The sequence below is a fragment of the Conger conger genome, chromosome 7 (assembly GCF_963514075.1).
Source record: "Conger conger chromosome 7, fConCon1.1, whole genome shotgun sequence".
NCBI lineage: Eukaryota > Metazoa > Chordata > Actinopteri > Anguilliformes > Congridae > Conger > Conger conger.
This window is the reverse complement of record NC_083766.1, coordinates 30,524,922-30,548,841: the sequence shown is the minus strand read 5'-3', so window position 1 is coordinate 30,548,841 and position 23,920 is coordinate 30,524,922. Positions and strand designations below refer to the sequence as shown.

Below are 23,920 nucleotides of genomic sequence, written 5' to 3'. Positions count from 1 at the left end.
CTTCATGCTGAAAAATGTATTTTTTTATTGATTTTTTTTTTCTTTTTTCTTTTTTTTTTTTGTTCTTCCCACCCGCGCCCCACAATAATGCCAAGTGATACATCTCCTATCGGGGTCATATTGCGCAATGATGTGGCCCTGCCTGCCGCTAGGTACTTCTGACCGCTAGTCAACCTCGCCGCACATCTTATTGCTTTGACAGAGGCGTCGTCCGCCACACCCCCACACCCCCACCCCCCCTCCGGTGTCCGAGCCGCACGTGAGCGTCGCCGTGGAAACCCAGCGCTGTACTGGAGTCCTGTGCTTGTAAACGTGGGGACCGGGGTCGCCCCGCGTGCTCCACGCCCGGCGCTATGGAGGGTGGGATTCGCACCGCAGTTCTTCTGTGTCTTAAACGGGGAAGATGGAAGGGTTGGGACCAGTCTGAGTGAGGTGGTGTGAGGCAGGGGGGGGGTAGGGTGAGGCAGGGTGGGGTTCTGTCCAGGTTCGCTCACATTTGCAGGTCTGCGTAGTGATGCTGGTGACTGGTAAAAACAGCAAAAAGAAAGAGAGGCTAAAATGGCCGCCTATGAGGTTGAAATGTGCCGGTCCTGCCAGCGGCGAAAATCCTCCCCGCAACTTTAGAACACTTTAGAGCCAGGGCAAGAGGAACCTGTCGACTCCAGCGGACGTCGGAATGAAGATGGGGCGAAAGCAGCTTCTCCAAACTTTGCGTAGGAAGTTGACCCAAACACTAAAAGATGAAAATTAAACTATAGTAAACTCAGAGAAAAAGTCTCACTCCCATCCATCCACCCCTCGCAACAAAATAAAAGCAATAAAAATAAATACTACAGGCATTAGCATGCCACGCCTGCTCCTGCACCTGACAGGGTGCGCTCTCCTCCTGGAAGTACGGCGGTTTTCCCGTGTGCGTTCAGCGGGTGTGCGGTTTCAGCTTCCTTCACGTTCAGCCTCTCCGTGAGGGTCCCCCCGACTGCAGTAGGAGGGGGGGTGCAGAGAGTCTGGAGGAGGGGGGGGGGGGGGGGGGGGGGGAGCTCACAGTGGAAAATAACAGGAGTGGACTTAAAATGGTGGGTGTGTGTGTGTGTGTGTGTGTGAGGGGAGAGGTGGAAAGAAACAAGTGGAACTATCAGTAGTAGGAGCATCAGCGGTTATCGAGTGCGAGTAGTAGACGTGGTAGAGCAGTAGCAGCTGTGTGTAGTAACAGTAGCAGAAGTAGTAGTAGTAGTAGTAGTAACAGTAGTATTGGTGGAGGTTGCGTCGGAGGTGGGGTCCTCTAGTCTCCCTTGTTGTTGTCCGTGACAGAGGGCGAGTCGAGAGCCTTGCCCTGCCGCTGGTAGAGGCGGTAGCCCTTCCGGCACAGCAGAACGAACCAGTACACCTGCGGGGCCAGGATGCAGATGTTGCCCAGGTTGCAGGCCAGCGACAGGTGGAAGGGGACGCTGTAGAGGGGAATGGCGTAGTGTCGGCCGTACACCCAGTACATGTAGGGGAAGAGCGCGATGCGGCACACGAAGAAGCTCAGCAGCACCAGCACGCCGTTCAGCTTGTGGAGCCAGCAGTCCTGCAGCCCCAGCTGGAAGGAAGGGAGAGAGAGAGAGAGAGAGAGAGCACTTCAGCTGCCGGCGAATATTTTTAGCTACTTCCCTGCTCCAATTTTTTTTCCTTCTTTTCTCCCCATTTCCGAACGGGCCTGACGGAGCTCTGCGGATAAGCGGGTTCCCCGCCGGGACCCTTTCACAAGACCCGCTCAGCACCGTAACCGGAGAAACCCGCTCAGCACCGTAAACAGCAAAAACCCGCTCAGCACCGTAAACAGCAAAAACCTGCTCAGCACCGTAAGCAGCAAAAACCTGCTCATGACCATAAGCAGCAAAAACCTGCTCATGACCATAAGCAGCAAAAACCTGCTCACGACCATAAGCAGCAAAAACCCGCTCACGTGATTAGCAGCTCTCCAAGCTAATAGGGGTAATTTAGTAAGTCATTATCTAGTGTGGATTGTAAAATCTAGGGTGCTGGATTTGATAAAGGATTACTGTGAGAACCTCAGTGGAGAATATAATAACTAGAGCATCTGGACTGTTAAATCCATATTCAACTGCCCCCCCCCCCCCCCCCCCCTATATTATAGAAAAATAAATGTCATAATCACTGCCTGTGCTCTCACACATGGAAGCGTACAGACCCACGGAACAAACCCCTTTATCACGGACTGTGGCCACAGGCCCCAACAGGCCAATGCACCCAAAAATTATCTCATAGACTTTCAAAGCGAAGCCGACTTTTCACCATTGATCAATTAATATAGCCTTTCTCCTGCCAATACATCTCCCCCTCCACCCAGACTCCTAACACGGTCTAATGAAGCAGAACAAACTGTGCCCTTTGACTCAAATGTCTGACTCAACACTTATTCAAATTTTAAGGAACTGTGAGAGCAATAGAGTGAGTAAGAGATACAGTGAGAGAGAGAGAGAGAGAGAAACAGAGCGAGAGAGAGAGAGAAAAGTGAGAGAGAGGGAGACCTAGACATGGAAAATTAGCTGCAAGGTATGTGACAAGCTGTCACAACCTGAGGGAGAATCAATCACTAGATAAATAACATAAATGTTCCTTTGAGCAATCCCTGCCAGTCCAATAATTACAATATTCACTTATACAGTTCTAGTGGCTCATTCCCCCCCCCCCGCTAATACTTACATATAATGCGTTGGCAATAAGTACTTTATGCATTTCATGTTAATAATGAAAATTAATTTGACCAATAGAACGAGAGTAACATGCTACTGAGATAGAGTGCAGTATTTGGACAGTGGCACAATTTCTGTCCACAATTTCTGAAGCACATTGGATGTAAAATGTGTATGCATATAAATGTAGACAGTCACTTTTAATCAGAGCCAAAAAATGATACCAATGTCCAAATACTTACGGACTGCACTGTATAACCACATATAAACTGTGGAAGAGCAAAAAGAGACATTTCCTAAATAAGCCACTAGAAGGCGCCCAAACTGAGGGAAAGCCCAGGGGCTGGGGATAGAGCAGGCTTAGAGGCTGCTAAATGAGGGCGCATTCTTTCCTTCTCGCTCGCTCGCTCTCTCTCTCTTGCTCTCTCTCCCTTCTCTCATTTGACATTGAAAGAGTAGGGAATCTGGCACAGAGACGGGGCCAAAGAGATCTCCACAGCACACTGACAATGGAACTGCCTGTGTCGGCCATTTCGGCTCCCCACAGCGCAGGAAACAATGAGGCCGGGCTCTTTATTTCCTCCTGCTGGGCAGTACAGGCACACTACTGTGCCCAATGACTGTTTACGCTTCTATTTCTGTGTCTGTTTCTGCGGCCAATTCAGCTCTTCGTTGGCAATGCCACGACTGTCCGGGCTCCCCGCAAAGCTTGAGAGAGAGCGTGAGAGACTGAGAGACTGAGAAGCGGAGAGCAAATTAAAGGTGTGAATGAGAGAATGATAGAGAAAATTGAGAAAAAGACTGAGACAGATGTAGAGAAACAGAGACAGAGAGAGACTATTTACATCCTTTAATCAACCATGTCACCAAAGGGAACTTGAAAGCATTTCTATACAAAAACACATACAGGTAAAAAAACACACACAATAACACCGCCATTACCAACACACACCAAAACATGTAACTTCACACATCCATAAGCCTTTACAGGCTTTACAGCCCACAGGTAGCGTGGGAATACCAGAGGGAGAGAGACAGAGGGAGGGCGAGAGAGAGGGAGGGAGGGCGAGAGAGAGGGAGAGGGAGGGAGAGAGTGAGAGAGAGAGAACAGATGACAGTAGAGTCACAGGGCTGCATTTTGCCAACACCCACTTCGTCCGTACAGCTCGACGGAGACACTCTCCCCCCTCGGTGTGGCTTACCTGGATGAGGATTTTCCCCAGGGAGACAAAGGGAGTGCTCAGCTCCGTCAGGAACAGGCAGCCGATGAAGTAGTCTCCTTGGTCCTTCCTGAAAAACTGAGACACACAGACACACACCATGCATTGTGATTCAGCCCCCAACACAAACTGGAGCAGGTGGATAGAGGTCCTGACCCAGAGAATCACAGGCTTTCAGAGGGGATCATACAACCTGTGTGTGTATATGTGTGTGTGCGTGTGTGAGAGACTGTGTGCTCAGTGTGCGTGCGGGCGCTGTGCCTGTGTGTGCTGTGCCTGTGTGTGCACTCCCTGAGTGTGTGTGCTGTGTGTGTGTGTGTGTGTGTGTGTGTGTGCATTGTGTGTGTTTGCGTGATAAGTGATCTTAACCAGCGAGATGTAAGAAAGGATAAGAACTCAGGGCAATGAAGATGAACCCCTCCAGCACACTGTTAGTGCTCACTACCACACATTCAAAAAAGAAACGTTTTCCGGGATTACATCGCCCAGAGCAACGTTGAACAAACAGACGTACCGATCCTACACAGCGACATGACAGACAAGACCAAACATTTAAACAACGCAATTACGCCCTTTATTCAAAGTTAGCAAGGTTAGCTAAAATGTAATGCACAATACACAAACAATACGAGAGTGGAGGAGTCTATCTCTACTGGCAATATCTAAATTGATCGGAAATACAAATGAAAATGAGAAAAATAAATAAAAAGTTTGATTGCATCATAATAAAAAATGAGACAACAGAAGGGCACAAGGCTCCAAAGGCAGTACTTAAGTGTAACGGACACCACCTCCCGCTGCCATCAATACAAAGGTGTGTGTGAGAAGGGGAGAGGGGGTGGGGGTGGTCGGGAGGAGTATCAGGCCTGCAGCTGGAGCTAAATAATGAATGGGTTCGTAAGGGGATATCATATCACTGTCAACAGCTACACAAAACAACAGGCCCGGTTTCAATACACCTGCCTTCTGTTGCGCAACGCTTCATGGATCTGTGTGTGTGTGTGTGTGTCAGAGAGAGAGAGAGAATGCGTGTGTTTGTGTGTGTGAAAGAGTATATGTGTACAGTATCCATGAGTGAGCGTATTGGTGCGTTTGTGAGTGAGAGTACGAGCGTATGTGTGCGTGAGAGTATATGTCCGTGTATGCATGTGTAAGAGTATTTCTGTATGTGTGCGTGCGTATCTGTTCGGCTAGGTCAGTAAAGCTGATGGCCATCTCGCCAGCTCTGTCCAGAAGAGCAGAGAGATTATTCAGCTGGACAGGGAAAGGGGCCTGGCCGCAGGGGTGAAAGGCGTGTGTCTCTCCCGCTCTCACCAGCGTGATTGGCAGGAGGATGGTCAGCAGGGCGATGTGATGAAGGACCAGCAGGAACTCCCGGCGCACGAACGAGTTCATGGTCCGCAGGGAGTGCTTCTTGTACTCTTCGTGACCCTTGACCCGGAAGCGGTAATAATGGCTGAGATACATGGCGTAAATGTCATACGTCATGTAGGGGACCCCGAACCACACCACAAAGTAGGTGGCCAGCCAGTGTCTGTAACAAAGGAGAAATCATTATTTGACACATATTTCAAATAATTTTTTTATTTGTAACCATATAGTCAATAAAGGGTACCCATTGTTTATTTTGGGGAGGTCTCAATCTTTCTTCATATACAAAACCGCAATGCCAAACAGTGACAGCTTTGGTTAATCCCGGTACAGGAGGGGATTCATTCTACTGAGGAAAACGGGAAATGCAACCTGACTGCTGAGTTCCTTCCTTCTAATGCTGATGACACCCTTGTGATGTCAAGACCACATTTGGCTAAGAGTATGGAGTAATAAAGCATTTGTAAAAGGAAGATATAGAGACTGCCTCAGCAGCCCTGCTTAACAAGTCAACAAAAAAAGCCTTGCTGAATTAAATATTTAAATTGTCATTATAAATGATCACAACTTTGCCACATTAAAAAAAAATTCCAATTTTTATAATGCCTCCAACATGATACAGCTCCCTTCCATATAAAATGATAAATTATTGTGAAAGAATGATGTATTCATTGCATTCATAACTTAAAACACAGTATAAGGATTATATGGTGCATTTAGCACCTGTAGGGACAGAAATGGTTTCTCAATTATTTGTTGGTTGGGAAGTATCCTTCCCTCAAAGAAAATGTATTGAAGATCTGAGACGTCAAAGGAATTCTGCGTCCATATTCATGTCTATGTAGTGAAAAGCACAACCACTTCTGCATTTACACAGGGGCAGTTTCACCCTCAACTGGAGCCCTCGTGACCACTTTCATACAGGAGCTGCCAAGTCTGTCGGAGGTAACAGCAAGGCGTGCTAATAAAACGCGGTTCGCTTCCATGAAAGAGTTTGACAAGCACCCGTAAAATGGCAGTAGTGCAATATCGCCCCTCTCTTGCCCCCAGCCATGACACTCCCTTCACACCGCCATGTTAGGGCGACCAGCCGGGACTACCCCGGCTGATATTTGTGCCCTTCTGTCCCCTATAAGAGCCAACACTTTACCCTATCGAGTGTGCCTTCAGCCCAGGCCTTGGGGATCCGGTGGAGGCTCCACAGCTCTTCCTAAAGGACCACTCGATCAATTAGGCTCGACGGAGATGTTAACCAAGCACTCCGTATACCCCACACTTATTAGCTCTTACTGTTCCAGTAAGAGCAGGGCACCTCTCACTCAGTCGGTCCACTACGCCAAAGCAATCAAATCTGAGGATGTGCACCTTAATCGCATGTTAATTGTGCGATTCCAAATGTAAAATTATGGCAAATTAAGACAAAGGATCTTTGTCCCAAACATTATGGAGGGCATTTAGGTCTTTTCAAACTTATGTTATTAAACCCATTAACACAATGCACGGTCTTCTCATGGGGCCATCTGCTTGGTTAGTTATACTCACACCATAAACCCTTATACACTAGTTTGTTTTATGTAACTTGTATCTAGATAATATCCGGATATGATTTAACCACATTTCATTTACAGATGCGCCTCCAGCTAGCCAGATTGAAATCGGATTTGTTTTTTACGGGTTTTTTTCCACGTGAAATCCAAAACCCAGACGACACACTTCCCGTTTTGTTCCTCCTCTCGCAGAGCAAATATGGCAGCTGCTAGAAAAATATGTATGGCATATTTCAGTTTCTTAACAAAAAAAAAGTCGTTGATTAATGTCATGTGCCACAAACAGATCTGTAATGCAGGCCCCTACCCAACTTTATTATGAGCAATCACATGTTCAACAGCCCGGAAAGCAACTAATTCAACAACTAATTAAGCCCCTGTAAAACTTGTACAAGGGGCAGGTATTAAAAATAATGAACATGACAAAGTATCTGTACTGCATGTACACAAGCACAAACAGACCCAATAGCACATTCAGATATTAATGTAGACATCTGATAAAACCAACACATAAAATGAGCACCTAAAATCTGGTTTGGGTACTATTATGCACTGTATTGTGTAGCAGAGCACCTAAAAGCCTGTCTGGAACACATCTTAACAGATAATATAAATATTAAAAATGACACCAGATGGCACGTTAGTTCCTTCTCCTGACAGTCATCTCTGTTAACAGAAGAATAAAAATATCAAACGTAGCAGAGTGCCACTTAAGTGCCGTTTGTCTGAGGTTACTGCAGGTTAAACACACAGAGTCCAGGTACTATGGCATCTGTTGGTCCTGCCCAGTAGCTTCTCCTCCAAGTCATTTCTTAAGCACAAAAATCAGCAAGACTCATTGGAATAAAAAAAATGAATTAACTGAGATAATCAACAACCCAAACACTAGTGTGGCATTCAGGCCGCATACACTGAAGGCATTTAGCAGATGCTCTTACCAGATGACATTTGTTAACATAAAATCTATTTATACTGACGGATATCTTACTGAAGCAATTCCGGTTTACATATAATCTATTTATATCTCTACTAACATATAATCTATTAATACACCTTACAGGAGCCATTCTGGTTAAGTACCCCAGCTGGGAATCAAACCAATGATCTTTGAGTTACAAGCACACATCGCAAACCTATTAAGCTATATTGCTGCCCCATGTTAAAATGCAACCTTGAGGTTAGCATCCCCAGAGAAACAATTAAGGAAATAATATTTCGTACATTTTACACAGCGAACAACTGGACTGTTTTTATCTATGCCCACCTCAAAAACTGAGATGAAAGAACTAGCACAAGGGAGCCACTACGGTGGGACAGTTACAGCACTGTGGTGGTGTTAAGTTAGCTAGTTAGACTATAGCTGTGATGCTAGCTATCATACGCGGACTCGCATCAGCACTATAGGTGAAGCTACCATGCAGACCGCAGAGGGTGGAGACTGAGAGTATACAACACCTAACATATACATTTTTGACAAAATTGCAGATTTAACACATTTGTGGGTCATCGGCCTTCATCGGAAGACTGTTGCTAGCTGGCTAGAGCTCTACGACAACTCGCTGACTGACCAGCTTTTGAGAGAATACTCGACCAGTTTGCAGGTGCTAAGTGCTTTATTTATTTATTTTTAATAAGGGCATTCTGGCTTAATAGGAGCTCCGTTTCTCTGTATTTCTCTTCTCCCCTCCCACAAGTCCAACAGGTAAAACCCCTTAAGGGCGAGGAGGAGCAGCGAGCAGGGACCGGACGTGGAAACTGAGGATGACAGGTTGCACAATTAGGAAGTGTGATGCTGTGCAGACCTCGAGAGAACAGGAGGTAATAAACCCCACTGGTCCCGATCTGGAGAGGGAGGGGCACCGCCGTCTCACCGGGGCAGGATGAGAGCAGAGTATCATGGGAATATAACAAATAAACTGAGGACGCACGGCCCAAAATATGGAGAACTGCTGACTAACCGAGAGCAGTGAGAAGAAAGCTAAGTCTCAAAGTAATTCATTAAAAGGAAATGTTGACAAATGGTGTCAAAGAATTGGATCATGTAACAAATTACTAGGGAGCATAATAGCACGTGCAACTAACATAAAAATTAGGCATGTGACAAATCATTCGTTTTTGTAAGTTTACCATCCCATTTTGTAAACGGTTAACCATGTAACCAATACTGCTTATAAGCGTAGTATCTTATTTACTAAAAAAAAAAAATGAACCTCAAGAAACACCATACAATAAGCCTCAAGTAAACCACAGCTACAGGGTTCTTAACACCCTGAAATAGCTAAAGATTGCTTGCTAGAACTAGCTGGTTGATTATTTAGAATGTAAACAGCCTGACAGGAAATTAAACGCAGCCATAATTTCAATTGTCCGACCAATTAGCGCATTTTGTCACAGGTGGTGAAAGTGCATTTATTTGAAACTGAGCTTACCATTTCAGAAAAAAAATAAAGAATCGGTTATTAGTTAGTAATTTTCCGTAAACGTTTACAACACAGTTTCAGTTAACTGTAAAACAGCCCCAAAAAACAACAGAAGTAAACAGCTGAGATGGAGGCTACAGCTGGTTGGGACTCGGCGTGACATTTTTCCAGGCCCAGCTCAATCCAATGGCCTTCCAGTGATAGAGGGGGCAAAGAGCATCATGGGACACTGCTGCCTACCTGTCGCTTATCACGTTGTCGCAGGAGGACACCACGATGAGCCCGGCCGTGGTGGCCATGACTGCATGGATGAAGGACACCAACCTGAGGGAGAGAGAGAGAGAGGGAGGGAGAGAGAGAGAAAGAGTGAGAGAGAGAGAAAGAGAGGGAGGGAGAGATAGAGCGATAAAGAGCAAGAGAAAGAGATAGAGCGCGCGAGGGAGAGCAAGAGAGGGACAGATAAAGAGCAAGAGAGAGAGAGGGATAAAGAGCAACAGAGGGAGGGAGGGAGGGAGAGAGAGGGAGAGATAAAAAGCAACACAGAGAGAAAGAGCAAGAGAGAGGGAGGGAGGGAGAGATGGAAGGAGGGAGGGAGAGAGAGGGAGAGATAAAGAGCAAGAAAGAGATGGAGAGGGATAAAGAGCAAGAGCGAGAGAGCGAGAGAGAGAGAGAGAGAGAGAGAGAGAGAGAGAGAGAGAGAGAGAGAGCAATAACAGGTGAGTGGCAGGTGGGGAAAAGGGTCACACCAGAACTGAAAATATTGCATATTGACAAGGCTGTCACCGAGATACAAAGGTGCAGAATAATTAGCTCACAAACACAGTTTTCCGTCCTGATGCTAACTGTGAGACTGTGGAAAGACACCTAACCCAAGTGCGATTCAATCAGCTGAAAGGAACTCAATGTTCCAACACCTTTGGCAAGATGCACATTTTAAAGAATGCCATGGCTACTTGCTAACAACATGCATCTTGAGACACTTCAACTTGTGTTCACAACAGGATACAGCACCCAATGAAATACCCTGCAGATTACAGACTCCCCAACTGCACATTTACAGCATTAAAGCACCAGGTATGTTCAGTTTTATTTAGATAGCCTCACCACTCTCCCACATGAGGTGCTTTTGCACTTCTATAAACCAACTATGTTACATAAAATAAAAGAATAATAATCTGTCAATTAGTCATACGTTACCACAAATATGTAAGAAGGAAACTTTAGACTGTACCACAATTTATAAAGAATTGCCAAAACAATACCATTAGTAAAATCCCCAAACATCAAGTTGCCAATACCCTCCGTTTACCATGGACAAAATTCCTTGAATAAATTTATTTTGAGGTTAATATTAATATTGCTTTATTTTGTCCTTAAAACTTCACCATCCATTTATCATGAATACAGCTCCAGTGTAGTAAATAGAGCACAGCAACAGCAGGCCTACATAGCAAATCACTCGTATGAAGTGCGTGTATATGCGTGTGCTCTATGAGTATGAGTGTCTACTTTATGTAAGTATGCTGTGTGTGTGTATGTATGCTCTGCATGTGTGTGCGTATGAATGTGTATATGTGTGTGTGTGTGTGTGTGTGTGTGTGTGTGTGTGTTCAGTCCAGGCAAGGGTTCATAGACAATCATACTGCATGGCAGAAGTGGTCATGTGATTTGCAAGCCTAGCGGACAGTACAGGCCTAAGCCCAGGCATGGATTACACTGCCCCCACCACACACACACGCACCACAAGCTTGCATGGACACACACACACACACACACACACACACACACACACACACGCGCACACACGCGCACACGCACACGCACACACGCACACACGCACACACGCACACGCACACGCACACGCACACGCACACGCACACGCACACGCACACAACCATTTGTGTCGTGGACACAAAAACCAGCACTGCTCACCATACACACAGGTTGCAGAAACCCCACAAGCTGCCATGCACATAAACAAACACATGGAAACAAATGCACACATGCAAGCAAACAGATACACAAGGAAACACACCCCCAAAAACAAACATAACACACAAAACACACAGGCGTGCGTGTGCACACACACACACACAAAGAACCAATTGTGATGTGAACACACAAACCAGCACTGCTCACGCACACACACAACAAGCTAGCATGCACATACACAAACACATGGAAACAAATGCACACACACAAACATACATACACACGGACACTCACTCACAAAAACAAACAAAACACACACACGCGCGCACATACACAGACACACACACAGGTTGCACAAACACCCACATGGCCCACTGCCTTCCTAGGCCTGACAGTGTCACAAGACTCAGATCTGCACAATCCGCTCTTTGTTTTTGCTGCTGCTCTTTTGGATAAGGGGGGAAAAAAGAGGGGAAACGTGGGGGGGGGGGGGGGAGGTCGCTTTTGGTGTACTTTTGTTTTTCTTTTAGCCCTTGCGGTATTGCAGAGTAACCTTGGTGTTTTTAACCCTCGCCTCAAGTACACCTACTTCTATCTCATCCTATTTAATTACAGCTGAAGCGCATTTAATTTACTTATCTCCCATGCGTGTTCTTCCCCCTCCGCTTAATGGGCTGTGTAACTCGCCTGTGTAACCTGGTGCTGAGGGCGGCACAGGGAATGTCGGACAGGAGTGAGAGGCGACAAACAGGGGGAGGGGGATTAAAAATGAAATTTAATTCAAAAAGATAACCCATCACTTGGGAGAGCAGGGCTTAAAAAGGTGATAGCGTTCAAGCAGGCCGATACAGTTTTGAGAGATAAGAACCGTGCTCCCACCCCCCACCTAATGGGATGATTTTTCCAGCCCTGCAGAATACAGCACGGGCTTGCCAGCTAATGACGGGGAGTGAGGGTTCCCTAACCCCATGATGGGCGAACCTATGTTGAGCTGCCAATCACTGGCTAGTTGGGACACACCAAAAGGTTTTGCTTCCTCAGCTAAAACATAGTGATTGGCTGAAGGGCAGCTGGCTGCTAATCCAAATCTTCCCAGTGCACCACCTGCAATCTTTGCACCAGAGGACAGCATATGATTGCAACTGGGTTTTTGGGATTGAAACAGACTAAATGTGCTAAACGTAACAAGTATAGTACAGGGAATAAGATATTAACAACAAGGACAGAGCAGTAGACGGGCGTTCGAGAGAGAATTTCATACTATACACTCCCTATAGTCCTTGATTATTGTCCTGCTAGTGGCCGATCTCAGTAGAACCCATTAATGTACAATTGAAGAAGGGGATTGTGGGTAAGGGGGTTCTGATAACACAACACGTTCAATCACGGTGCTCCCTAGTCAAGTTGCCAAAATTATGTACTTAAGTACTTAAATAATTATTAATTAAGTCATATTTTATTAATAAGTCTCCATAAATCGGTGGCATGGAGTGCTACCGGATTAGTCGTTTGTTATTTTAAAATTTACAACCAATTCAGTCAGACCAAAAAGGCTAGGAGAGATGAGTTAACCGCGTAATCAGCTGCTTCAATTGATCATTTAAGTGCGGTGTAACAACGAAACCCAGCCCGTCCTGTGGTTTTCAATAAATATTAATGACACGTGGCAGAGCCCACTGCCCAGCAGAGAATAACACCATTCAGTAATATTTTGAAAATAATAGTTAATGCGCATTATCTTAAAACTATATAGAAGATATTGGGGGTAGGCTATATACGTATTCAAATACGTGATTTTAGAAGGCGAATATGCAGAATATTCTTCACATTACAGGAAATGAATTTGGATAGCTGCACAAACGTTGCAGCATTGCAACAGTCATGAACTCAGTCTTAAGTTCATACGGCGTAGCTAATCTCCCGACCCTTAACGCAATTCCGTATGGCTGCTGGCCTGCAACTTTTGCCGGAGAGAGAAGCTAGTACGGTGCTTTAACTTGAAATACGAATTGATTTCAAAAGCATAATGTGTATGATCAGCATTACAGGAACACGTGTAATTCAGTATGTAAAGAATCGATATCGATTGTAACCCCCCACCCCCACCCCCACCCCACCTCTGGCTACACCGGCCAGGATATGGGCCAGGACCCACTTATTTGCACATGGAACGGACGGAGGTTTCAGTATTTTTCACTGGATTGATAGTTATTAGTCACTCGCAAGGTGATCGACATTGTCACCCCATCAAATGAGTCACGGGGCACTGTTAAGAGCACTACTGATTCCATAAACATAAGAGAGCGATTAAGGCCAAGCTGTCCAGCTTTGTGAACTTCAGCACTTTGCATTGCATAACAGCACCGCTTGGACCTAGCTAGGAAGATTATACACAGGGACGGTATTGAGCGCAGCATCCACACATGTGCAATTGCCAATATCTGCTAAGGCTCGGTAGCTAGCTAGCTAGCCAGTCAGCTAACTATAGCCACCTACTATTGTAAACTAAATGCTAGCTAGCTAGCTAACTACGGAATAAAAAATAAAAATGCCAAACAACATTTTCTTTCAAGGCTTCCAAAGCCATAGATAAAACACTTGCCTCGCTATTAGCTATACTAGCTGTAATACTATACTTGCAGTTAGTCAACATAGCAAATCATTTAAATATTAAGTGAGACATGTTAGCCTTACGTACATGGAGCTACCGTCTAAACTGTAGCTAATAGTAACAACCGTTAACTAATTACCTACCAAAGCCTGTGTTAGCCAGTTATGAGTCTGTTGAAAATCTAACAAGCAAGTTATACTGCTAACGTTAGCGAAGTTAAATTAATAAATAAACAAATAAATAAACAAATAAATAAATAAACAGAATTACCTTTCGCTGACCAGAACCACGTCGGCATCGGTCCACTGTTTGAAAATGGACGGTAGTAGTTTCCTGAAGAGGAAAAAGAGTCCGGGAAAAAGCACAACGCCGCAAGACAAGACATGCAACATCCCTGCGTTGCGATCGTTCCTTAATTTGCTAACGTTAGGTATCCAGCCGGTAGCTAGCCTAGTTAATTCTTAGAATCGGGGCTGAGGTGGAGGCTGGTGAAAAACTTCATACACCGCGCGTTACTACCCGTGGCTGGGATTTTCTGTTGAAGTTGTAGGCAGCATTAGTGCTCCGTTTGCTGGTCCATGCACCGGCAACCGCTATGTTACGTTTTCCCTACCTCAGCAGCAGCCCTGCGTGTATAAAGCTGGCGGTGAAGGTATCCGGCGATTGATTACTCTTCTCTCCTGGCGTAATGCAGGTAGCTAGCCAGCTTGCTAGCTAAATGTCTAACTACACAGCATTTTGCTAAAACCAAAAACAAATCGGCTCAACCGCCCCCACCAGACTTAGGAAAACGTATGCATGCCCACTGTAGTAGTGACCATCAATCTGCAAACTAGTAAGCTGGCAACGTTAGCGAACTAGCTATGTACTGCTAGTATGCGATGCCATCCGCTCTGACTTTCCGGGGACGATGTACGCTAGAAAAAGCCTCGTCGCTTAAGATGCGCTCATCAGCAACTCCACAACACGGACTGCTCCTCTAGCGTTCGTAACTCCTGCACCGTACTGATAAGATAAGAGATGCAACAAAATAACATTTTTAACTTAGCAACATAGTCCATCGTTTTTTCAGGAGAGCTCCCTCTAGGGACAAGCGGACCACACACATCTTTTGATTTCCACATTGGAATTATCCCGCTTAATGCGGAGTATGATGCTCAGTGAAGTACTTATAGTTTAATATGCCTGATTATGCGCGGTATGGCTGCAGTCAGTGCTATTTTGAAAATTGTGCTTGTGACTTCATATTCGTATTTACAATGCATAATTTACTGCTGTAATTAAAGAAAATTATTTAAATCATGTCAGTTTTGTTTATAACACAGGTCGCATAGACCTACATATAAATATATCTGCAGATAAATATAATCATATACATTTTGCACACATATTAATCCAGTGCATGTCCATAATCAATATTGGGACAGGAGCACACACACCCTAAACTGACTTATATGGCTCAAATAATATAACACAAATCAAACTTTTGTTTCTTTTTCAGGACAAGAGAAAGAAGTACAGGTGACGCTTGCTCTCCACCTGCTCAACTAATGTCTAGAGACAAGACTATGTGGCTGGATATTGCTATTAATTTGACCGTATAAAACCATATATCTTCAGGACAGAAGAGGTGTACAATATATTTGTGTGAGCTTTGCGTGCATTCTTTCGTGAAAATGCTAATGACCTATATTGCAGAGGAGGAGAGAAGCACGAAGAGAAAAACGAGTAGTATGCCGCAGCATCTGGCCTACTCTGTGAGTGGTGGAAAGGCCGTGGTGTGAGGGCTTATTGCCCCCAGGTCTTTCCATACAGGATTCTCTTTGTTCCTTGTTTGCTCGTCTGACTGGTCAGTAAGGGTCATAATCCTGGCTTGAGCCCTCCCCCCTACCACTAACTTGGAGCTTGGCTCCCACTTAACTCACTTAGGCCTCTGTCTCTCTGGATCTTTGACACTTTGGACACACATAAACCACACACATATCTTACCAGGCATAGTCCATAGCAGAATCTGCACCCCCCAAACACACACACATATCCTATCAGGCATAGTCCATAGCAGAATCTGCACCCCCCAAACACACACACATATCCTATCAGGCATAGTCCATAGCAGAATCTGCACCACCCCAAATACACACACTTATCCTATCTGGCATAGTCCATAGCAGAATCTGCACCCCCCAAACACACACACATATCCTATCAGGCATAGTCCATAGCAGAATCTGCACCCCCCCAAACACACACACATATCCTATCTGGCATAGTCCATAGCAGAATCTGCACCACCCCAAACACACACACACACACACATATATCCACAATGCTCACCTGAGACCTCACTTCTCCCTACTGTACTGAGTATAAATACAATGCACATTTTTATGTTGGATATGGGGTTCCTTCATGTTACGCACAGCAAATCATCACTGGACTCTGTCATTTTCTCACAGCCAACACGTACATGCAAACAGTCCATTATCGTAAAAAACTGAGTTTTTATTGTTCTTTGGCCATAAAACACAGACATGTCAGATACATCCTCTTTTGGCAGAAAACCAGGTTGTCACAATGATGAAAATATGATGAGGTATAAAAGGTTTGTGGTAAAAGCTGCTGAAAGACACTGAGACAGTGGCATAACCATCGCAGCCAAGGACAGTGTAGGAACAAAACTGAGGAAACCATCGCCAGAGCGGTCAGTACAAAAGCTTTGCAGGGTTCCCCGTACTGAAATAGAATACATTTTCAAATATATTGAAATAAAGATATGATGTATATATTGCAATGTTTCATAATATATTGGCAAATATGAATATATTGCTGCTTTAGAACAATGCAATATATTAGTATGTAATGGCAAAATATATTTTTGAAAAGGTACACATATTTACAATTTGCAGCAATGCAGAATCTGCCATTTCTATAACATTTACTTTTTTAAATTTCCATATAAATAAAAATGTAAATAAAGCTACTGAAAAGGTCTAAACATGTTCATTTGGAGCTAAGCATTGTTGTATATTCTTATATGCAAAAGTGAATTTATAAATGCTAGGTTTAAAATGCTGAAAATGCCAAAAAAAATGTTTTGTTGCAATTTGAAAATGTAATGCACAATTAGGTGAAAGCATACTAGGAGTATATTTATGTGCACACAATCATCATTTGAAAATGTCAAGGACAGACTGGTGTTTTGATGATTTAGATTGAAGTCCCCCAGAGTGACTTAGAAATATATATGTGCTCGTAACAAGGCTAAAAGAACAGTGGAACGCTTAGATTAATCCATTTTTTGAGCTTCAAACTGATGCTGTCTCCCATTGTACTCTGAAAGTAGGGAAGTGCCTGTCAACATGATCAGACATCTCTCATTCACCTGGGCACTGCTCAGTACAGGTGAGGCTTGTTCTCAGCGAGGACTAGAGACAAGGCTATGTGGCTGTTTTGTCTTTTTCAATAAATGCATAGAAAGCTTGCTTCATCAGTATACAGTCAATTATGATGATGATGATGATGATGATGATTATTATTATTATTATTATTATTATTATTTCACTGATGGTAGATAAGTTTTTTGTGTTTCCAGCAGTGGTGTTAGCATCTCCAGGAATGCAGGGCAGTACAGTAAACCCCATAGAAAGCAATGCAACAGGAGAAGACTTGACCTCCCAGACCCTGATGACTTCAGAGGCCTCTCCTTCCAGCTCCTTCTCCCCCGGTCAGCCCGACACATCCAGCCTGCCGCCCACTACTGCCGCCCAGACCACCGAACCGCAGGGGCTGTCTCCTGGGGAGGCTGCAGGAGTAGCGGTCGGCACTATCGCTGGGGTGGCCGCAGTGGGTGAGGCAGTGCTTTAATTTCACAACCTGACTGTGAAGCATTTTGAGACAAAACTCTAAATATATACACTTGGATACAGTTGTAATAGTTACAACCTCTCTCTCTCTCTCTCTCTCTCTCTCAAACACACACACACAGGTAGACTGAAAGGTTAATTACAGTAATAGTTGCTCGTGGGAAAGCAGAAGTGCTTCATAGGATAAATTATCTTTGTTTCTTAGGAGTGGGCTTCCCAGCAGTTAACCGGAGGGAAGCTTTTATCTGACTGAACAACAAACCTAATTCATGAAGCCTGTATCTCATCTTCCATTTGACACCTGTCTATAGAATTGGTACTAGGCCAGTATTGTTAAGGGCAAATTCGATCTATGAACAGGTGTTTGATTAAAGTAAATTAATAGATGTTTGAAGGAATGGTAAATGGTTGGCATTTATATAGTGCCTTTATCCAAAGCATTGTACAATTGATGGTTCTCATTCACCAATTAATACACACACACCAATGGTGATGGGCTGCCATGCAAGGCACAAACCAGGACGGCAGGAGCATTTAGGGGGTTAGGTGTCTTGCTCAGGGACGCTTTGACGCACCCAGGGTGGGATCAAACCGGCAACCCTCCAACTGCCAGACAACTGCTCTTACCACCTGAGCCAATGCTCAATGCTGCCCCGGAAACCCATTATATTTACTATTTGTGTGGTGCATATATGCATGTGTGTGTGTGTAAGAGAGAGAGTGTGTGTATGCTTGTGTGTGTGTGAGTGTGTTCTCTACGGTATGTATTGCCAGGTATGTCACTCTTCAAGCCTTTTAGATTGTGCCTTATGGTTTTATCCCTGTACTTCCTGCACAGGTGGTGGGATCTTTGCTGGTTTGAAGTACAGTGGGAGGCTGGGCGGCTAATGCCAAGGACCAGCGGGTCAGGGGAGGGGGCCCCCTCCAGGGCCCCAGTTCTGCACCTCCACCTGAGCTTCAGAAGCCAGGATCTCACAGGGCCCCCCACAACCGGATTAGAGGCAGAACACAGAACCTTGGGAACCCAGAAATGCTGATTTTATTTCTCTTATTATTCCTTGTCTCTGGTTTTCTTTTAACTGAAGTGCATTTGAATGTCACAGTTGACCAAGGATAACCAAGGATGTTGTCCAAGGATTGCTGTGGTACAGTTTCTGGGTCACATGACACACTATCCTTTCTCATTCACTGAGAGCTGTTTTTCCATAAGGTGTTTCTTATCAAATGAAACTCTCAGAACAGATCATAAAAAAAAAAGGTTTCTGGAATCTTTTGCTCCAGATTCCCCCATTATCATTGGATGGTGTGAGCATTACATCAGAAGTGTCCTTTTGAAATGAGTGGGGCTTACAGCGAACAGTTCAGTGGTCCGCAGTACAATGTACCAGTATCTGTTGACAAACCGGCCTTTTAAGTTGAATATCATATCATATTATCATAAGTAAATTGTACTAACTGATACTTTTATCTCAGAGACTATTTGAGACAGAGACAGAAAAAATGTATACTGCTGATACTGCAACTGATACTAATTTTCAAGAATGCACTTGGTTAAATTACTTCATTTAATAATACGAAATGTGCCAGTGATAAATTTGTCATAAAAATATTTTCAAGTATATTTGGTCTCATGTGTTTTATGATATGACTCATACATGAGAGACTTCAGCATACGTTTAGAGAGCCAATGACCAGAGTTTAAAAAATACTTTGGGGATAGTCTCATTGTAAGACCACGTTCATATTCCTGTACACATTGATATGTCATTGTACTGATTCAAAATATTTACTGAAATTGTTCCCTTCTATTTGTTCTAGGATTTGATAATTTCCTTAGTTTTGGAAGGTATGCTGGAAGCTGCATGTTTAAATCCTAGGTGAGACTGCTGTGGTTCTCTTTGGTAAACTCCCTTTCCTCAGGTGCTGGGGTATGAAGCCAGTTGTGAAAATGGGCTGAATAGTGTGTCAATAAGCAAATAAATGAAAAGATAATGTTTGTAAAACATAGACACGAAGGCATGCTCTGACACACATTGGTGTCCTTTTGAGAAAGGTCAGGAAGATAGCGGGGTTGTGTGTGTAAAGGTACAGGGCTGTGCTCAGCAGGAATAAGATGTTCAGAAACAGAGGAGGAGTGTGGCATGACTGCACGTCTCACCTCTCTCCACTTCTGCTCTGCTCACTGCATCAAATATTTATCCCCACTCAACAGCTGCTTTCTAAACAGGATACACATTTAATCCAGCACAGCAACCTGTTTATCTACCCCACTAAGCTCCAGCGAGAGAGAGAGGGAGAGAGAGGAAGAAAGAAGGGGAGAGAGGGAAGGTGGGAGAGGAAGGGGAGAGAGTGAGAGAGAGAGAGCGAGGCAGAGAGAGGGAGAGAGAAGGAGAGAGAGAAAGAGAGAAAGAGTGAGGGTGGGGGTGGGGGAGAAGGAGAGAAAGAGAGAGGGAGAGAGGGAAGGTGGGAGAGGGAGAGAGAAGGAGAGAAAAAGAGAAAGTGAGAGGGTGAGGAAGAGGGAGAGGGAGAGGGAGAAAGAGCCCGTCCACAATATGCATAAATAACAGAAGTTATATTCCTGCTCTGTGCTGATGACCTGGGTACTGTTCTCTCCCACTTACAGTAGCAGAGGTGACAGGAGATGTCAGATCAGCTGAAGCCACTTGTTGTCCATGTACGATACACATAAGAACATTTAAGAGATATATTAATCTTATTTGCAGTTTTGGTTTGAATTGAAACATGCCTTTGATTTTAATGGGTTTTTTTGCCGTTTGGATATTGTGCAAACATTTCCAGAGACAATAAACAAATTAAACTGGAATGAAAGACATTCCTTACATTAGTGTGCCAACATTATGGACACATGAATGGAAAAAGCAAGCCCTGTTGACTTGTTAATTCAGATCTTACTGCTACATAGTCCCATTGGACTCATACAGTATGTAGCCTCCTCTATTATAGTTTAATTAACACTGTATGTTTTACTGTGTAGTTTTAATTTGTCATACTTAACATATAATTTGTAATACAACAGTTGACATTGAAGTTGACAATTCATATGTTGACATTTCTTTATTTAATCTGACACAGGCAGCCAAATAAATGATGTAAGGCACTGCACGTTTTCTTCCAGACCCGCGTCTTCCCACTGTAGGCTCTTAAGAGGGCCTAGGATGAGAAGTTTCGGGTTGATGCCCCGCAGTTTTGCTGTAGTTAACCCCGGGCCTATCTGCAGTCACGGAAAACTTGACACCCCTCGAGAACAACCCAATCCGCGGACGCGCAGTGAACCGGGCTGCAGTGCTGAACCTGCACAACGCCACGGCAACGCACGGAGCTGGTCCACGCAAGGCTCCCCAAGGCGCCGACACCTGCCCGCTGTGCACACTTAGCAGTGCACGGAAACACGCAGGACACCGGGCTTCCGGCTCTACGTACATGTAGGCTGCCTTAAGAAAACACCAAGAAAACATGCGCTTAAAAGAGAAAAGAATAATCTCAACTCTCAGAACATTCCTGTAACGTTTCTGTAAATGTTGTGCTTTTCTGTAAATGTTTCACATTTGAACAGGTTCCTATATTTTTCATATGAAACAATAGGCTACAGGAACACGATTCAGTTATTAACCTTATTCAATTTTGTATTTTGTACAATTTAGATGGGCATTCAAATTGATTTTATCATAAATGCAATGTTAGGAAATCTTATATTTCAATACTTGGGATATTGCACATAACCTTGTATGCAAATGCCTGGAATGTTTTTCTTGGACTTAAACAGAAATTCTAAGACATGTTCATGATAATGTTATCTCACAACCGGAGTCAACCAAACTATGGCTGCGGGGAGCTCCCTGCCAGTATGGCTGCTCTGAAATAGTCTTAAAGCATTTTCTATTTGTGTCATCTGTAATACCTGTGATTGACAGGCATGTGAAGCTGTCCGTGCACTGAGATTTGGGGGTTTACCTGAGTAAATGCCTGTATAATGTTCTCCTGTGTGCAGTTAAGAGCCGTAATGGTGGCAGTGAGGACGAGAGATGACATGGTGCGCATTGGCTGCTGGTGGCACGGTGGCCGGTCTCACTGGAGTCATGTTTCTTTGGACACCACAGTCAGGCTGGTGTGGATAATTCTATCCCCCTCTCTTCACTTCCTGGCTCTTCTCAAACAGATCACCTGTCTTAGCCTTGAAACGTAATCCACATGGTCACGGTGACCACCCCCTCCCCGCCCCCATGCACATACACGAGCACGCACACACAAACGTGAGCTGACTGACACCAATACACACCAGCACAGGCAGACACACACACGCCCATGTGCGTAAGCACACAAACATGTGCACAAACACGCACACACATTCTCACTACTGGCCACTGCTCACCAAGAACTGACTCTAATTTATTTTACATTCAAGGAGTAACCTTCACTTTCAATGACACCATCTTCTCCTCCTCATCCTTGTCCTCCTCCCCCTCCTCCTCCTCCTCCTCCTCCACACACGTTTAACCGCCCTTTTAATGAGCTCATTGGCCGCAGCTTACAGATAATTCTGAGCCTATTCAAAGGTCACTGCTGCAAAGCAAAGCAAATGGCACTGACAACAAGGCGGTGAGGGCCTTTCTTAGCAGAGATCTGCAGCCTCTCAATGGCCCTCCAGCACACAGAAAAACATCCGTTCACCTTTTCAGCCAAACAGCAACAAAGAGGATTTCAATAAATATGACCTTCAAGGGCACAGAAAACACAGCTACAAATCTCAAGAGCTCACGTGAGGACCGTTGTGTAACACACTGTGTGGCTACACTGACCTCTAGTGGACATACACTAAAACTGCATGCCAGTTAAACCCAATGCAAGCACCTTGTACATTAACTTAATACCTTCATTATGTCTGCATCTTCAGATTATGTTTTTTGAAATTATAGTTCATCTTTTTTCGGGTGGAATTATTTCCTATGATGCAGGCAGCCTGAAATCGCTATTCACAAAGATGAACGCTTTTGAACCGAGAAGGAAAGGAGGTACGCACATAAACACTGATATTTATGCATATGATCATGAGCAGATGCTGTAAGATTAACCTGCTCAGATGTATAGCCTCTAGAGGCATAGCATCGCAGTACAAGCTGCACTGGGAGGTGCATTAAGTCTTGTTTTCCTTTTCCTTTGAACCGCAGACCCGTGATTGCTCCATACCAGCCATTGTAAAGCCGGCAGTAAACTTTGTGGTTGAATAAGCTTTCCAAATAGCAGAGAGGTTGGCCCTCTTCCAGGGCACCCTGAAGAGCCATCTCTTCAAGATGTACCTCTCCTCCTCCAGCCCAGCCCTCTCACTTTAACCAGCCCCCAAACCTGATTAGTGAAATATCGGAAATATCAAAAAAGCAGTTTACTTCTGAGTTGAATGTTCAGTTGGGCTGTTGACAAGCAGCGGTGGACAGGTCCAGGGCTCAGAAAGTCTTCCTATGTGTTTCTTCCACCCATGAACTCAGCCAACTGATGTCAGTAATTAGTTCTACCTCCTGGTGGATGAATTGTGCTAATTAACAAATCCAGGTGATTGGAACAAAATACTGGAGTGGACTTTTACTTTCAGCACCTGGATTTTCCACCTCTGTTGAAAAGATGTCATTTGAGTCTGTTTCTTCATTCCCATCATTCCCCTTTGTGGTACTGATCTGAGTACTGATCTTTGATGTCTGACCTTTGACCTGTGTAAGTCACTCTGGATAAAAGCACTAAATGGCTGCATATAATGTAGTGTGGCAGCATATACACTTGCTGGTCTGGGAATTATTTATTAATTCATATTAATTATGTTTCCCAGCTCTGGCAATATTGCCCATGTACAGTGCCCTCCATATTGTTTGGGACAAAGACCCATCATTTATTTATTAGCCTCTGTACTCCACAATTTGAGATTTGTCATAAGAAAAATAATAATAAATACCACCGTGCTGCTTCCAGATATGCAGTAGATACAAAAATAATTGTTTCTCCTGGCAAATTTTGCTGTTGAACTCAATGGAAAAAATATTCAGGAGAAACAATTATTTTCATATATACAGCATATTAGGCAGTAGCACAGTGGTTTGAGGCTCATTTCACACCTTGCACCCTTAATGACTTAAAGCCATTTGAATGCAAAAAGTTTTAGTATCACTTGTAGGACAAACTGAAAAGAATATATCCAGACTGATGATATTGATAGGTCACAGACATCAGGAAGTCATGGCATGCAAAGAATATGC

The 23,920-nt window shown here is 44.3% G+C and overlaps 1 protein-coding gene across 1 annotated transcript; it reads right to left on the bottom strand.

Annotated features, from left to right (window-relative positions):
- Positions 1–1,053: 1,053 nt before the first annotated feature.
- tlcd3a (TLC domain containing 3A) lies at positions 1,054–14,780 on the bottom strand. Its single transcript, XM_061250074.1, has 5 exons — positions 14,068–14,780; positions 9,495–9,578; positions 5,231–5,450; positions 3,899–3,994; positions 1,054–1,579 (listed from the first exon to the last, which is right to left on the bottom strand). Exons 1-5 carry the CDS (start codon positions 14,187–14,189, stop codon positions 1,280–1,282), a joined length of 822 nt encoding a protein of 273 aa, XP_061106058.1. The 5' UTR covers positions 14,190–14,780; the 3' UTR covers positions 1,054–1,279.
- Positions 14,781–23,920: the final 9,140 nt, after the last annotated feature.